General features: G+C 62.6%; 1 protein-coding gene across 6 annotated transcripts in view; it reads left to right on the forward strand.

Annotated features, from left to right (window-relative positions):
• Positions 1-15765, forward strand: part of OGDH (oxoglutarate dehydrogenase) — a 33576-nt gene extending 17811 nt beyond the window's left edge. For 3 of the 6 annotated variants that reach the window (XM_084499229.1, XM_084499227.1, XM_084499228.1), the window contains exons 5-24: positions 1991-2035; positions 3886-4001; positions 5244-5398; positions 6086-6232; positions 6842-6932; positions 7878-8057; positions 8985-9113; positions 9450-9629; positions 10008-10160; positions 11042-11144; positions 11263-11391; positions 11739-11889; positions 12155-12282; positions 12380-12558; positions 12649-12720; positions 13184-13306; positions 14043-14115; positions 14949-15112; positions 15261-15415; positions 15511-15765. In XM_084499229.1, coding sequence (XP_084355355.1) covers positions 1991-2035; positions 3886-4001; positions 5244-5398; positions 6086-6232; positions 6842-6932; positions 7878-8057; positions 8985-9113; positions 9450-9629; positions 10008-10160; positions 11042-11144; positions 11263-11391; positions 11739-11889; positions 12155-12282; positions 12380-12558; positions 12649-12720; positions 13184-13306; positions 14043-14115; positions 14949-15112; positions 15261-15415; positions 15511-15631 — 2594 coding nt within the window. In that variant the 3' untranslated portion in view covers positions 15632-15765. The remainder of the gene's footprint in view (positions 1-1990; positions 2036-3885; positions 4002-5243; positions 5399-6085; positions 6233-6841; positions 6933-7877; positions 8058-8984; positions 9114-9449; positions 9630-10007; positions 10161-11041; positions 11145-11262; positions 11392-11738; positions 11890-12154; positions 12283-12379; positions 12559-12648; positions 12721-13183; positions 13307-14042; positions 14116-14948; positions 15113-15260; positions 15416-15510) is intronic. The other 3 variants (XM_084499231.1, XM_084499230.1, XM_084499232.1) reach the window with 1 other exon arrangement.
• Positions 15766-16140: the final 375 nt, after the last annotated feature.

Consider the following 16140-nt stretch of genomic DNA (forward strand, 5'->3'; position numbering starts at 1 on the left):
ACGAGTACAGATTTTCTGGATGGTGCCTAGGATCTGGCATAGCCTGCTTGTTTGCAGAGAAAGCCAATTTCTAAGCAAATCCCGCTGGCTTTTTGCTTTGAAAGAGTATTTCCTAACACTGGGGCTGCAGTTAATTTACAGAGCAGCTAATAACAGGAATGTTTTTTAACCTTGCCCTCGAAACAATCTTGTTTCCTATTTCTGTGCAGAGAAATCCTTAAAGGTCAGCTTTTGTGGTGGGAGCTGTGCTGCTAACAGCTTAAACTGTGGCCGGGCAGTGCTGTAAATCAAAGGAGTTGCATGGCTAATCTCTGAAATTGATCTTTCTTCTCAATTGCCTTTTGTTTAGCAACTTGCTTTTGTCTGTTTTGGAAGCTCTCTTTGGATTAAGCAGTGTGACCTTTGGAGAAAATGCCAGGGTGAGAAAGCCTGCCCGGGGGCACGCGGTGAGGCTGGCGCTTCTGCAGCCAGGCACCCGGGATTAACGGAGTGGTAGGGCTGGAGTGCCAGATTCCTCTTCCTTTTCTTATGTTTTATTTGATTTTTTTTTTAAATATCTCATCTTGATCTTCTACCGCAGCTGATCCGGCATGGTAAGTGGTGTAGGACAGAACCGACGGGGTTACTGCAGGAACTCGAGACGACCCGTCCCAGGGAATACCTTAGCGCGCTAAAATCCAGTTGTGTGTGGAAGGCGGTGTGTGTCTGAGCGTCTGTCTGTCTGCCTCTCCGTGCAGGGAGCGTTAGGGTTGGTTCAGCCGTGCCCCAAAATCTTGTGCTGCCCACGGAGCTGCTCCGTGTGTTTGACAGGAGCCAGAGCAAGGGCAGGTTCCTCGTCGGGGTCCGCCGTGGCGCAGGGGCTCCTCTGGCACAGAGCTCGTCCCCCAGCTCGGGAAGAGCCCCTGCAGGGAGCTGGGCTGGGAGCAAACTCCTCCGAGCTCTGCTTCCCCCCTGCATCCCACAGGAGGTCCCTTTGCACAGACCCACGAGCAGCCCCGTGCCCCCCACCACCCGCGGGGCGCTCCCTGCCCAGCCCTCGGCAGGCAGCAGCGCTCTGCGAGAGGGCACAGCAGCACCTCTCTCTCCCACCTTGAGCCTCACAAAGGAACGCCTCCCGCCCATATAACTCCCTTCCCCGCTGACCAAAGAAGCGTTCCCAAAGCCTTTCTCATAGCCCCGGGTGAGATTGAGGCACTCGGCCACCTAACGCAGCCGGGGAGTGGAGCCCCGGTGCCGCTCGCGCCCGGTGCCGCGTCCCCGCGCTGAGCATGCTCGCAGCCTGCTTGAGCAACGTCAGCCTTCTGCCTGCTTGCTGCACCGTTTGTCGTCCCTATTAACAGCCCCACTCGCTCCTACAGCGCAGGAGGGAGGCCCTGGGGGTGTTCCCACATCCCCCGTGGTGCACGTGCACTGGGAGCGGAGGTGCCGGCAGCGGTGCCCCCATTTCCTCGGAGCAGAGCACGGCTGCTGTTCTCCTGGCAGTGGTCTTGTAGAGATAAGCTCTCCCAGTAGAGACAAGTGCAGCAAAATCATCTGGGGAGGACGGGGAGGCTCTCAGCACCCAAATCTCTGCTGCACCTCCCCGCTAGCCGTGATAACGCGCCCGTAACGCAGCGCGGTGGAAGGCGCCTCGCTGCGGCGCTGTGCCACCGTCTTAGGTTTCGCTGCCCCGCGTGAGGGGCGTGTAAGAGGAGATCTCAAACCATGCAGCTCAACTGCTACCCAGTGTCTGGTGCCCCTCGTTCCCCTCCGTGCTCTTGCCTCCTGCAAGCAGCTCTCTGAAGACTTTCCACCGGGATTTCTCTGCCATGTAGCGTGTAGTCATCCTCCATCCCAACCCTTCTGCCCCTGGTGGTTTTGACTGTGTTTGAATACTGTATTTTTGACTTGTGCTTTCCATGACTAGTTTTCACGGTTCCAGTTTTTTTTTTACTAACTTTGACGGCGTCTCTCTATCTTCTCCCTGCTGCACCCCCCCTGCCCACCCCAGACCTCGCAGTGTTCAAGGAGCGGCTGAGAGTGTTAACAGTAGGAGGTATGCAAATACTGAGCCTTTAACCCTCGGGAGTGCAGGACTCTCTTTGAATAGGTTATTCTGGGCATGGAGCAGGAAAGCCGGTAACGCGGTCCCCTCCCGTGTCGCACCAGTCCTGACTTTTGTAACCCGCTCATTTTTGATTTGTCTGGCTAAAAGTCTCGAGCTGGGTGCTTGGTTAGCGATGCTTCACCCGTAGAGGTGCCCAAGCTAGAGCCTCGCTGCCCTTTTCCATACTCTGTGTTTGCATGCCTGGCTTGCTGGAGTACACGTTTTATTGTCATTATTCATTTCATGAGGCCTCAATCTCCCTGATGGGTTCAAGTCTGGTACAAAGCCAAGCTGCCTTTATGCCCTGTGATTTCCACGTGCTGTGCGTGTCACCTGCGCACAGCAGCGGGAAGAGGTGCGTGCAAACCCCTCTCCTGCCTCAGAAGGTCATTTATTCCATTTGGGGGACCAAAACCGACCCTTGTGTTTATTTGGTCATCTCAACAAGGCGCAGCCACGAGGCTTTTGATCCCCTCCTGCGCGGGAACTGCCCTGTTTTGGCCTGGTGAAAATTTGGCAACTCGTCCCTCACCCCTGCCTTGCTGCACCCATTCAGAAGGACCAGTCGTCCTCCTCCCCGTGCCTCAGTTTCCCCAGAGGCAAACATGAGCTTCAGCAGGCACAGAGGCACGTCCGAGGACTTGTGAGTGCCACTGCAAGCCCGGAGTGCCCTGCTGCTGTAACAGCAGCAAGCTGGCTTTATCTGCAGCTCCAAAACCTGGTGCTGAGGTCCTGACCCAACCTGTGCCCTGTTCTTCCTCCTCTCCAGGAGCAGCCCAGCGCCCTGCCAGTCACCAGTGTGCTGTAAGCAGGCGCATAGCGAGCATGCTGGCACGTGTAATTGGGTTTTAGAGAAAATACCAGCACTCAGCTGCTGCTCCCCAGGCCAGGCTGCCTGGCCAGGGGCTGCTTTCAGAGCAGCATGCAACCGGCACGCCCTGCTTGGATGGAGCTGGCGAGGCTGCGGTGGCTGCTCCCGGAGCCGAGGGCTGGGCTGGAAAAGAAGCTTGAGAGAGCAGAGCAGTTCCCCTAAAAGAGCAGCAGGAGCTGGGTGAGCCTCCGTTGGGGTGCCGGCTGTGGTGGTGCCGAAACCACCCCGTGGCCACATTGGTGCCAAAGGCGAGCGGCGCTCAGCCCGCGCTCTGCATCCCTGCACCCCCCCGGCCGTGCCGGCTCGGCCAGCCCCGGCCACCCCAAATTGAAGCGAGCAGCACCCGTTGTGCCGGCCGGCACCGCTCCCGGGTGAGCTATTCAGGAGAGTCCGTGGCAGAGCCCTCGTGCTGACGCCGTTTTCTCTCTCTTGCTTCTCTTCCTTTTTCTCTCCTCGTTTGGGTCCGTCTGTTCTAACCGTTCCGTTCTCTGCTTCGACATTTTTAATTCTGAACGTCTGGTGAAATCCCCGTTTTTGCTCGATGACTCCTGTCACTTCCCCTGTTTCTTTTGTCTCCGCTCTCTTTATAATTCGTGGTGTATTTTGTGTTCTTGGGGCTACAAACTTCCTGATTCTGACCCTGGATTTTAATTACCAATTTACATGCACATATATTGCTTTGTGTTTTGTTCCCCGCATTACCTTCCGTAATAACCTTGTGCTCAATGTCTTTTGTTTAATTACTGCTTGGTTTTTATCCGTATAAACCTCCTTCATGCTTATTTTTGGTTTTGTGCTGCTTTTTGTCCCCTCCCCGCCTCTCCCGAACACACCTGGGTGCCGTGTGGCTGTGTCCAACACCCCCCCCGTCCCCCTCCTTTCCTTCTCTCTCTTGCTTTCGCTTGTCCCACCCATGAAAATCCTGCAGGCTTTTACGGGCTGGATGAATCTGACCTCGACAAGGTCTTCCACTTGCCCACAACCACTTTCATCGGAGGCAACGAGTCGGCTCTTCCGCTCCGGGAAATCATCCGCCGCCTGGAGGTAAGGAGCAGGGCAGGACCTGCTGCCGGCTCGTGTTGGGCTGGGCACGGCGACTGCTTTCCGAAAGTCGTTTTTTGAAAGTCTCACCCTGGGGACAGGCTCCTCTGCCTTCTCCTCCTGCTGCTGGTCCTGGTTAGCACGTACCACGCTGCTCTGCAGAGCTGTGGAGCCCTCCCAGCCGTCCGCATCCTGCCTGTGGCTGTGCGTGCCAGCGCTATTCCCCTGGTGCCGCCTCGAGCGCTGCTGCAGCATCCCCGTCTGCAGGCTCTGCAGTCCTGCTCCTCTCCTGGCCGCCTGTTTTTAGCACACACGTTTCGAGCTTTTCAGGCTGGGCTCTGTGCTCGCCCTGCTCATAGCAGCAGCCCCGTGGTAGCCCGGCCGTCTGTGGTCGCCCCCGGCTTCATCCTGCACTGGGGCAGCGCGCTTGGGCTGCTGCAGGCTGAGCAAGCCCCAGACAGCTTAATGCTGCCTGCACTTTGAAGCCCGGCTGGTGCAGCTGGATTTGTTTTTTTTTTTTTGCAGCAAACAGTGCTGGGGGCTCCAGCCACAGCCCCCTTGCCCTTTGGGGAGCTCTGAGCTGGGCAGCAGGCAGCGTTCCTCTGCCAGGCATCGTGATGTGCTCTGCTTGGTCTGAAAGTGCGGGTGGCTCCCGGTCAGGCTGCAGTCTCTGCCAAGACAGGTTGACCTTGGAGAAGCAGAGCTGTGTAAACATCTTAGATAAGCTGCAAGGAGAGCGGGCTCCTTAATTTTGGGAGGCTGTTTTTTTCAGATTCTCGCCCTGCCATAGCGAGTGGGGTCTAAAAAGGCTCCGAGTCCCAGGGTGAGGTGCTCTCCCTAACCTGCCCTTCCCCAAGGGAGTCCCCAGACTCTCACAGACAGGCAGAGAAGGACCCTGGGGTCTGGGGCTGGGTCCCTTGGGGCAAGCAAATGGGTCGGATTTGTACAGGAGCACCGACTGCCCCACTCGTGGGGTTGTTCCACGCTGCATCCCGTGGCAGAACCAGCGAGGGTGGGGAAGGCAGCCCCAGGCTGCAGGTGCTGGGTCTGGTCGCTGCCGCCTGCTTTGGGCAGTGCTGGTGGTGCAGGACAGCTCGTTGTCTTGCCAAGAGGCCAAAGGGGGGGATGATGGAGCACCGAGCTGCATGGGTCAATAAGATCCCGCACGTGCTGACTTGGAGCGAGGCGAGGACGTGTCGGGGCTCCCGTGGGTGTTTCAGTGTCCGTCCTCTCCTCACGGGGCAGATGGCGTACTGCCAGCACATCGGCGTGGAGTTCATGTTCATCAACGACCTGGAGCAGTGCCAGTGGATTCGGCAGAAGTTTGAGACCCCGGGGATCATGCAGTTCACCAACGAAGAGAAGCGCACGCTGCTGGCCCGGCTGGTCCGCTCCACCAGGTACCGCGCCTCGCGCCGTGACACCCCTAACCCGCACCACCCCAACCGAGGGGCTCGGATTCCCAGATTCCTCATCAGCCTGCCTGGTTTCACAAGCAGCACTCGTGGCGAGGACGCCTGGCCACCCGCCGAGGCACGCTGCGGGCGAGCTGTGCCTCCTGGCTGCCCTCCGGGAGCACGCCGAGCCGTGCCACGCCGGCTGCAGCCTCCCTGGGCAGGGTCGGCACCTTTCCCTTTGTTCCCCGGCTGCACGGGGGTTGTCACGGGGGTTGTTTGCTCCCAGCCGCCAGGCAGCTGCCGTAGCCTGACGGCCACCTCCTGAGTCACCTCTCCTTGACGTCATTTGTCGCGGTCCCACCGGGCCGGGTTAGCAAAGACGATCGGCGGGGTGCCGCAGGCGAGCTGGGCTGGCAGGGCTGGCTCAGGTGCTGCTGGCACGGAGCCCAAAAGCACGGATGATCCTGGCAGAAGAGGTCCAAAAATAAGATGCTGTGCAGCAGGCTTGAGCGCAGCACAGAGTCGGTGTTTGTGCAGAGTGGGGGAGCTCTGCAGAGGGTGCTGGGCTGCTGCGTGGTGCCTGCTGGAGCATCACCTCGTGCTGCGGTTCCTGTAAGGTCCCTGTCTCCTCTCTGGTCCTGCCATCAGTGGGAGGCCTGGGAGTGATCTCTCTCTCACCTTGCCTTCCAGGTTTGAGGAGTTCCTCCATCGGAAATGGTCCTCGGAGAAGCGTTTTGGTCTGGAGGGCTGTGAAGTGCTGATCCCAGCCTTAAAGACCATCATTGATAAGTCGAGTGAGAAGGGAGTGGATTATGTTATCATGGGAATGCCCCACAGGTAACTGTCCCTGTGCGCCGCAGCGCTTTGGGGATGGGGATGGGGACAGGGATGGGGATGGGGACAGGGACAGGGATGGGGACAGGGATGGGGATGGGGACAGGGATGGGGATGGGGATGGGGACAGGGATGCTCCTGGGGTTCAGTGCTGCAGGGCCAGGCTGGCTCCGGGCTGAGCCATCATCAGCCAAGCGCTTGGCTCAAGGGCTCAGGCTTCATCAGCTCTCCACTGATCTGTGTCACTGGCTTCAGCTTATTTCTCATTCTTCTGGAGAGTGGTGAGAGGCGCGGTGCCTCGAGCAGCAGAGACCTTGCCTTATATCACAGCAATGTGCTCAGCACAAGGTGTGGGGCCGTCCTGGGTGCTGCTCTGCACAACCTGCCACGGCTGCTCTGGGGCTTTGGCAGAAGGGGCTCAGCGTGAGCAGAGCTCGTATCCAAGAGCAGGATTCGACCTCGCTGTTCTGGGGGTGCAGGAGGGGTGAAAATGCAGAGCCCCGTCCCCTGGCTGCCCCCTGCAGCTCGGTGTGACGGGGACAGCACGGGGCTGTGCTCGCGCCCTGCTCCTCGGCTGGCTGCTGGCTGCTGACGGCGGCGTTGCTTTTGCAGAGGGCGTCTGAATGTTCTCGCCAACGTGATCAGGAAGGAGCTGGAGCAGATCTTCTGTCAGTTCGACTCCAAGCTGGAGGCTGCTGACGAGGTGAGTCTCCTCCTCTGCGCCGTTTCCCTAGCAATTTGTAGTCTGTCCCCGTTCGGCCCCTGGGGGCCGTGGCAGCGCAGCGCGAGCTGGATCACGCGCGGCTGGCGGCTCGCTCGGTGCTGCAGAGATTTCTCCAGCGTGCCCCAGGGCACCGCACGCCCCTGCCACCGAATCCTCGGTGCGTGACCGTCGGTGCCTGTCCCGGCCTCCGTGGCAGAGTCTGCTCTGTCTCTAGGGGAGGCCGGGCTGGTGGCAGCCTCTGCAGGGCGTAAAACGGCTTTTGGTAAATGAGGAGGTGCAAGGAAGGCCAGCAGCAGCAGCACGGTGCCTGCCCAGGTTGCTGCGGTCACCCCGACTGGCCCGGTCCCTGGGGGCTGCACCGGAGGCAGGGGTCGGCTCGGGGCCGTGCCGCAGCCCCATGGGACCCATGTGGGACCTGCAGCCACTCCAGAGGCTCTGAGCTCCCTCCCTGGTGCTGTTGCTTGTGCCCCAAAGCCACGTTGAGCCGGGATGGTTTGGCATTTGGGAAGCTTCATCGTGCCCTGGCCGTCAGGTGGGCTTCCAGGGTGCCCCGCGTGCCTCAGGAGCTCCTCTTGGAGAGGAAGCGAGCAGCAGCCGCTCTCCCCAGCGCTCTTGCCCGGTGTCTTCCCCAAACCCACCTCACTTGCTCCTTCCCTGGCACCTGGGGGCTGCCCAAAACTGGGCTCGATGCCCGCCTGATGGTTGCGTGTATCTTGGTGCCTGCATCAGGCTGCTGCTGTGGTGGGTGCCAGGCCAGCTCCTGAATCCTGCTGCCTTCTGCCAGCTGCCAGCTGCGGGTGGGCAGCAGACGTGGTTTCTGGCAGCAAGGAGCCCTCTTTTTGCAGCCCCCGGGGTCAGTGCCACCCTGCCCCATCCACGAGCAGCCCCCGTTGCGTGGCAGTGACTCTCCTCTCCCTCCCCCAGGGCTCTGGTGACGTGAAGTACCACCTGGGGATGTACCACCGGCGGATCAACCGCGTCACCGACAGGAACATCACCCTTTCCCTCGTGGCAAACCCCTCTCACTTGGAGGCAGCTGACCCCGTTGTTCAAGGCAAGACTAAAGCGGAGCAGTTCTACTGCGGGGACACGGAAGGGAAGAAGGTAAATGGTGCCCACCCCGCTCCCTCGCCGTGATTTGGCACAAACTGGGTGGGTTTGGTGGGGACCAGGCGGATCTGCACGCAGAGCAAAGCCAGGCGAAGGAGCCCAGCTGATGTTTGTTTGCCTGGAGGCCTCAGAAGCAGCAGGTTTAGGCTGGAGGATCTATCGAAATGTGACCGGGTGCTCCCAGACCTCGGGGTGGGCGAGCTGGGGCCAGGAGGGGACCCCGCTGGTGGGGACAGCGGTGTGACATGCGCCCAGATGTGAGGGCAGGCCAGCGGTGGGCTTTTGGGGGATTTATTTGGGAACGCTTTCACTGCCTGATTCATCACAGACCTGCCTCTAACACTCCAGAAGAAGTGGAAGGGTGAGATCAAAAGTACTTCCCTTCCTCCCACGCTGTGAGGGCTGGAATATAAATAGACGAGCTCTGTCCTCGTCTGACAGGCAGCGTCCTCAGCCAGCCCCCGGGTAAAATATCAGAACACAGAACTGGAGCCGCAGCGAGCTCCCTGCCCAGCCCGGCCCAGCAGCGAGCGCAGGATCTCCTGCCGGGATGCCCTCTGTCCCGGGTGAAAGCGTGCATGAGAAGTGCATTTTCCTTGGCTCGTCCCAGAAAAAGGCCTTGTTTAGGGGTGTTTGTGCCTGGGAATGGGACTCGCCTCCCTCCGGCCACCAGCACGTCACCAGCTGCCCCCTCAAGCTGCCGAGAGGGCAACCCCTGCATGGGGCGTTGAGGTGGGACAGCCGATGGCCCCAGCCTCCCCCTGGCATTGCACCAGCCACAGCTGACACCGCTCCGATCCTCTGAGAAGGCCTCGGACACGCTCACGAGCTGCTCAGAGACCTTCCAGGGAAGCCCGAGGCTCGGGGGATGAGCCCTGGGCCCCTTCCTGGCGGCCACCACAGCCCCGTGTCCCCCCGCAGGTGATGTCCATCCTCCTGCACGGAGACGCGGCCTTCGCCGGGCAGGGAATCGTGTACGAGACCTTCCACCTGAGCGACCTGCCCTCCTACACCACGCACGGCACCGTGCACGTCGTGGTGAACAACCAGGTGAGGAGCACATCCCCTGCTGCACGGCCCTCGCCCGGGGTTTTAATCCTGGCTTTGCTGCCCGGCCAGGCTGGGTCGCGGTGCCAGGGCAGCAGGAGGTGCCTGGGGCTGTGCTCCCCGGTGCCAGCTGAGGACGGGGCCGGGGGAAGCCCCGGCTCAGCCGCAAGCACCGAGCTTGGCCTGGCACTGCCTGCGTCCACCTGGCACTGCCCGAGCCGATGAAACAAGCCTGGCCCGGGGCCCGGGGGCTTCCCTCGCGAGCAGCGACCTGCTGGAGGGAACGAGGCTTTCCAAATCCTCACCGCTCCGTCCCCTGTCCCCTCTGGCCCGCTGCAGATCGGTTTCACCACGGATCCCCGCATGGCCCGCTCCTCGCCGTACCCCACGGACGTGGCCCGCGTGGTGAACGCGCCCATCTTCCACGTCAACGCCGACGACCCGGAGGCCGTGGTGTACGTGTGTAACGTGGCAGCGGAGTGGCGGAGCACCTTCCATAAGGACGTGGTCGTGGATTTGGTAAGGAACAAGGGACGTGGCGCGGGGCTGTCCCGTAGAGCAGTCACTGCTGCGGAGTTCCTGGATGCCCACAAAACGCCTCTCGGGGTGCGGGTTCCGGACGCTGGGGTTTCTCCTGGGGGCTTTTGCAGCCTTTTTGACCTGTTCACTGTGAGGGGAGGGAAAGAGAGGATGGAAAGCAAAGCAATGAGGGTGTAACAGCACTTGGAGAGGAAAAGCTGTCTGTGGCTGTGCGGGGCCCTCCTGCGTTCAGGAGGACAGAGCCGGGCCCTGCTGGGCTGGCTTGGACTCTTCCCAGCACACAGCCAGGTAACCGGCCGCCTCCTGAGCCACACGTCGCAGGCAGCTGCTTTCAAAGGCTCTTTTCCCTCCTGGCAGGTGTGTTACAGGCGCAACGGGCACAACGAGATGGATGAGCCCATGTTCACGCAGCCCCTGATGTACAAACAGATCCGCAAGCAGAAGCCGGTGCTGCAGAAATACGCGGAGCTGTTAATTTCACAGGGGGTGGTAAATCAGCCGGAGTACGAGGTACTGTCACCGGGGGCCCGCGAGGAGAACCGCAGGCGGCAGCTCCCCAGGGCTGGGCAGCGCCGCGGGCTGAAGGATGGGGGGCAGGAGGAGCTGGCAGCACGCAGCCCCTGCGTGAGGGAGCGGAAAGGTTTCTTGGCCTGGGGGGACACGGAGAGGGCCGGGGCGTCCCAGTGCCACGCAGGGACCTGCTGCAGCGCTTGGCTAGCTCAGGAGGCAGGGAAAAGCCCGGTGTCTGAGCAGCCCCTAGACCTGCCCCAGCTGCTGCGCTGTCCTGTGCGAAACCCCTCGAAGCCCCTTTTTTTGGTTCAGACCCGGGGGTGCCAGACCTTCGGGGCCCGTTTCTGCTCGCGCTCGTCACCTAAAGGTGGCAGAGCTGTGCTACGCTTGGGCGAGCGCCCACAGCAGCTGGGGCAGGAGCAGAGGCTTGTCCTTGGACTGTGCCAGCCCCGAGCAGCGCAGGAACATCTCGTTCACTGACTGCCCCTGGGTCGCTGCGGCACAGCCCGTGCGGTGCCGGGTGGCGGCAGCGGGACCTGCGGGAGCGCCGTGCCTCGTGCGCTCTGCAGCAGGCTCCCTGCATGGCTCCGCCTGGCCCCGGGGACTCTCAGCCCTATTTTGCAGCACCACGGGCTGCATGGGAGCTGTCGGTTCAGCAGAGACGTTCGCAGGGGCGTGGGGCTCTCCTGCAGCAATTCTGTGCTCCGAGGCTGAGCTGCAGGGCCTGGGGGTCCACCAGTTGTGGGGGATTTATTGTGCCCTGCTGCAGGGACCGGCTGTGCCCCCCAGGACCCTTGCAAGCTTGTGCTGAGGCCCCCAGGCTCAGCACCCTTGTCTGGAGCCTCCTCCCTAACGCTTTTTCGCCTTGTTCTGCCTCTCAGGAGGAAATTGCTAAGTATGATAAGATATGCGAGGAGGCCCATGCGAGATCCAAGGATGAGAAGATTTTGCACATCAAGCACTGGCTGGACTCACCCTGGCCTGGTCAGTCGCTAGCAACTTTTGGAGGTCCCTGGCAAGTAGCCTGGCTCCCCTAAAGCCAGCCGGGGCTCCTGGTGCTGTGACAACTGTTAGTAAACGTGAGCAAACCCCCTGCTTGCAGGTTTCTTCACTCTGGACGGCCAGCCCCGCAGCATGACCTGCCCTTCCACCGGCCTGAACGAGGAGGACTTGACGCACATCGGCCAAGTGGCCAGCTCCGTGCCGGTGGAGGATTTCACTATCCACGGAGGTAGGGGCGAGCTGCAGCTCTGCCGGGCTGTGCTTTTCCAGGGGAGGGGATGTGGGTGAGGGCTGGAACAACGCCTGGAAGGAGGGGCAGGGGGGATGTCACAGCACCCAGACACGCTTCTTTGCGGCACCGCGAATCGGTTCACGAGGGAGCTGTGGTTAAGGGACCGAGGAGCAGCCCCTCCTCAGAGCTCATCCTTCCCTGCACTCCTGCTTCCTCGTCCCTGTGCCTCCCTCCCACACAGGCACAGCCTCTACCCGAGGCGTTTGCGGTTTCCCAGTCCGCAGGCGGGCTGTGGGACAGGCGCCTTGTCACCGAGCGCCCTCCTGCACCTTCTGTCCCCGCAGGTCTGAGCCGTATCCTGAAAACCCGCGGGGAGATGGTGAAGAACAGGACTGTGGACTGGGCCCTGGCCGAGTACATGGCATTCGGCTCCCTCCTCAAAGAGGGCATCCACATCCGCCTGAGCGGCCAGGATGTCGAGAGGGGGACGTTCAGGTAAAGCAGCGCGTTGGCTCCAGGCAGTCACAGCCTTCTGGAAGGGATCCAAAGTGACGCGGTCTTTGTCCTGTTTTTTTTGGTTTTGTGTTTTTTTTTTTTTTTGGCCGTTTTGAGCCCTCGTTGGCAAAAGAAGTCCAGGAGAGTGCATCAAGCAGCTGGTGCCACGAGCCGGGAGGGGGAAATTGGCTGGGGTAGAGCCCCGATGAAGCAGCAGCTTGTGTTTGGCGGGGTGGTGGCGGAGACGTGCTGTCCTCTCTTCCAGCCATCGCCACCACGTCCTGCACGACCAGAACGTGGACAAGAGGACTTGCATCCCCATGAACCACCTGTGGCCCAACCAGGCTCCCTACACCGTCTGCAACAGCTCCCTGTCTGAGTACGGCGTCCTTGGTGAGCGGGGGGCTCCGCACCCACCCCCAGGGCCAGGCCGTGGGGGGGGCTCCGGGAAGACGACCTTCTCCTCCTCCTCCTCCTCTTCCTCCCACAGGCTTCGAGCTGGGCTTTGCCATGGCCAGCCCCAACGCCCTGGTGCTTTGGGAGGCCCAGTTTGGGGACTTCCACAACACCGCCCAGTGCATTATCGACCAGTTCATCTGTCCCGGGCAGGCCAAGTGGGTGAGGCAGAACGGCATCGTCCTGCTGCTTCCCCACGGCATGGAGGGCATGGTGAGGACCTGGGCACCCCGAGGTGCTGGGCGCGAGGCCGTGCTTTATGGCACCCGCTGCAGCTGCTCGTGCCGTTTGCTTCACCTGCAGGGTCCCGAGCACTCGTCTGCCCGCCCGGAGCGATTCTTGCAGATGTGCAATGACGATCCCGACGTCTTCCCTGTGAGTGGCAGCCATGCCGAGCTCAGCCCGGCCCTCCTGCTTGTCCCTGCTGGGGCCCTCGCTGTGCCCTGGATCTTGTCCTAACACTCGAGGGAGGGAGCAGCCCCCGGGGGGGCTCCGGGAGGCGTTTTGGTTGGGGGTCCCTGCGCTGCAGCTGGCTGCGCTCGGCAGAGGGGCTGCACCCGGTGCCGAGGCTTGCAGCCACGCTGCCTCTGTGCCTGCTGCGTCCCCAAAAGTGCTGTGACACGGTGGGGAGGGAGTTCCTGGCTGCCCTAGGGCGCAAAGATGCAGCCTGCCCAGGTGCTGCGGGTTCTGTGTGCTGTGGGGGGAACGGGACGGGGCTGAAGGGGGGCGAGAGGAGAGGCAGGGGCTGCGTGCCACCGGCCTTCCCGCCAGCCGGAGCGCTGGGGCTAAGAGGCACTCGTGTTTCTGGAAACCCTCTGAACTGTGCTTGTCGAGGCAGAAACTGGACGACTTTGACGTGCGCCAGCTGTACGACTGCAACTGGATCGTCGTGAACTGCTCCACTCCAGCCAACTTCTTCCACGTCCTCCGGCGCCAGATCCTCCTGCCCTTCCGCAAGCCGGTCAGTACCAGCGGGCCTGTGCTTTCTGCTCCGCTTCACCCGGCTGCAAGCCAGGGCAGGGCAGCCCCGGGTCCGTGCCGAGCCTGAGGATGGGGCTCGGGGCAGCAAATGTGGGCAGAGCAGGGCTAGCAGCGAGGCAGAGCCCGGAGCACAACGCGGGAAGCGCTAGGAGCTGCTGGTGGGGCTGCTCCCGGGTTAAAATCCCCGCTGTCCTTGGGAGGACGGAGCAGCCCCTCTGCTCTTGTGCCCTGCGTGTCACCGCGTACCCACGGCCAGGCGAGCAGGCAGCCTGAGTCCGAGCCAGCGAGGAGCAAGGACCTCGTGGTGCTGGGGTTGCTCTGGTACAGGACGTGCTGCGAGCCGGTCCCCGCGGGCTGGGGTGGCCGCGAGCCCTTCCAACACTCGGTGGGCAGGGCAGAGACGTCAGGGCTGGGGGCACTGACAAATAATCCAGCGCAGCCTACACCTCCTGGCGCTGCGGCCGCGCGAGGGAGGCAGGTCCCTGGCAGCTCTGCAGCCTCTTCCCAGGGGAAATCCAGGCTGGGAAAGCAGGTGGGGGTGGCAGCGCCGAGCCTCCTGCAGCGCGGCAGCGAGCGAGGAGCAAATCTCTGCTGGCAGCTCCCGGTCAGAGGCAGGGGAAGGCGGGCAGGACGGGCAGGCTCTGCTGTTTGTTGGCAGGGGAGGCGGTTCTGGCGCGGCTGACCGCCTCGCTCTGCCTCTTCTCCTTCCCCTGCAGCTGATAATCTTCACTCCAAAGTCGCTGCTGCGCCACCCCGAAGCTCGCTCCAGCTTCGATGACATGCTGCCAGGTACGAGGAGCGTGGAGCTGTTTGTCTGCCCGCACGCCGCGCTGCGGGATGAAGGGTGAAGGGCAGGCGCTGGCTTGGTGTAAAGTCCTCCTGGCAGCAGCCTCCCCCCCGGCGGCTCCCGGCCAGTTTTTGCTTTTCTGGCTGAGGCCGAGCAGGGCTCACGCCAGCAGAGGCTGGGGTCTGCCATGCCCGGAGGAAGCCCTCCCTGCTCCTTGCTCTGCAGGGCAGGGGCAGCGCTCACCCAAGTTGAGCTCAGGGTGTGCCGTGCTCTGAGCTAATTGGAGCCTCCCCTCATTAACGCTGTGTCTGGCGCCCTGGGGTGAGCTGCCGGCTCTGCCGGTTCCTCGCATGCGGCTGCAGCAGCTCATGAGGGTTTCCAGCACCTCCCGAGCCCTGTCGGAGCAGCGGGGCTCTCTGTGTGGCAAGGAAGACCCCCAGCTTGGCTTCCCGAGCTACCACCTCCATCCGGCTTAATCCCTGCCCTCACAGCCCTGGGGACGTGGTGAAATAGGGCTGGGGGTGGGATAGGGCCGGCTCTCCGCAGGCGTGAGCCGTGTTGGGTCCCCTGCCGCGGTCCTGCCGTGCGGTCTCACCCCCACGCCTCCACAGTCTCCCCGACCACGCTCCCCCCGGCACCCAGAGCCACTTTTCCCAGCCCTTGAGATAAGCAGCCCCTGGGCAGCTCCTCCCCACATTCCTGCCTCAATCTCCCTTCTCCTTTTTGGCCGAGCCACCTGGTTTCGGGGGCTTCCCGGAGCCTCCCGTCACCGGCTGCGCCCTGCCGGTGCCGGCGCAGTGCCCGTGCCGCTGAGGGTGGCGTTGTGTCCTCGCAGGCACCCATTTCCTCCGCGTCATCCCCGACAGCGGCCCCGCAGCCCAGAACCCCGCCAACGTCAAGCGGGTGCTGTTCTGCACCGGCAAGGTGTACTACGACCTGACGCGGGAGCGCAAGGCCCGGCAGATGGAGGCCGACGTGGCCATCACCAGGGTGGAGCAGGTGAGCCCCCCCCCGGCACCCGTGGCCACGCTCAAAGGCCTCGTGGCTGGGGCGCGATGAGCAGGAGGAGGGCGGGAGGCTGAGGTTTGGCTGTGCCGCTGGTCCCGGCTGCGGCCCCCTCCTCATTTCTCCCTCTGCCCCTCCGCAGCTGTCCCCGTTCCCCTTCGACCTCCTGCAGAAGGAGGCGCAGAAGTACCCCAACGCCGAGCTGGTGTGGTGCCAGGAGGAGCACAAGAACCAGGGCTACTACGACTACGTCAAACCCCGGCTGCGCACCACCATCAACCGGGCCAAGCCCGTGTGGTAAGGAGCGGGGCCGGGACCCCACCGCGGGGCCGTGCCGGGGCAGGGGGGGGGCTCTTCTGGTGCCCCTGACCCCGCTGCCGCCTCCCATGCAGGTACGCGGGGAGGGAGCCGGCCGCTGCCCCCGCCACGGGCAACAAGAAGACGCACCTGACGGAGCTGCAGCGCCTGCTGGACACGGCCTTCAACCTGGACGCCTTCAAGGACCTGGCCTGAGCCCCCCCCCCCCCAACACCCAGCGTGGCCGCAGCAGCATGCCCCCGGCGCCGTCTGTCCGTCTGTCTGTCCGTCTGTCTGTCTCTCGCTCGCCTCCCGTCTCCGTCCTTAACTACAGACCTTGGAAACTAAAACGCCCGGCGCCTCCGCTCCTTGTCCGTCCGTTGTGCGCCGGGGGGGAAGAGGGGCTGCGACCCCCCCCCCCCCCCTCCCTCCATGGGTTTGGGGAGGATTTGGGGGCTCCGTCCTCGTGGAGCCACCCCGGGGCTGGGGGGCGGGTTCTGGCTGTGGGGTGCGCGATGCGACAGCGGCTTCCTCCCTCTCCCAGTTCCTCCCAGTTCCTCCCAGTGCAGGTTGCCCAGAGTGCTGGGGGAGGACGGGGCGACCCCCAGGGACCCCCCACGGGCCGGGGTTGCCCCCCCCAAATAAACACCGAGCTCCTGGCGCCGACCCCACTCGTGCCCATCACTGTCCCCGTGGGGTGCGGCGTCCCCCTCGCCCACCCGTGT

This window comes from Aythya ferina, assembly GCF_964211825.1.
Source record: "Aythya ferina genome assembly, chromosome: 27".
Taxonomy (NCBI): Eukaryota; Metazoa; Chordata; class Aves; order Anseriformes; family Anatidae; genus Aythya; species Aythya ferina.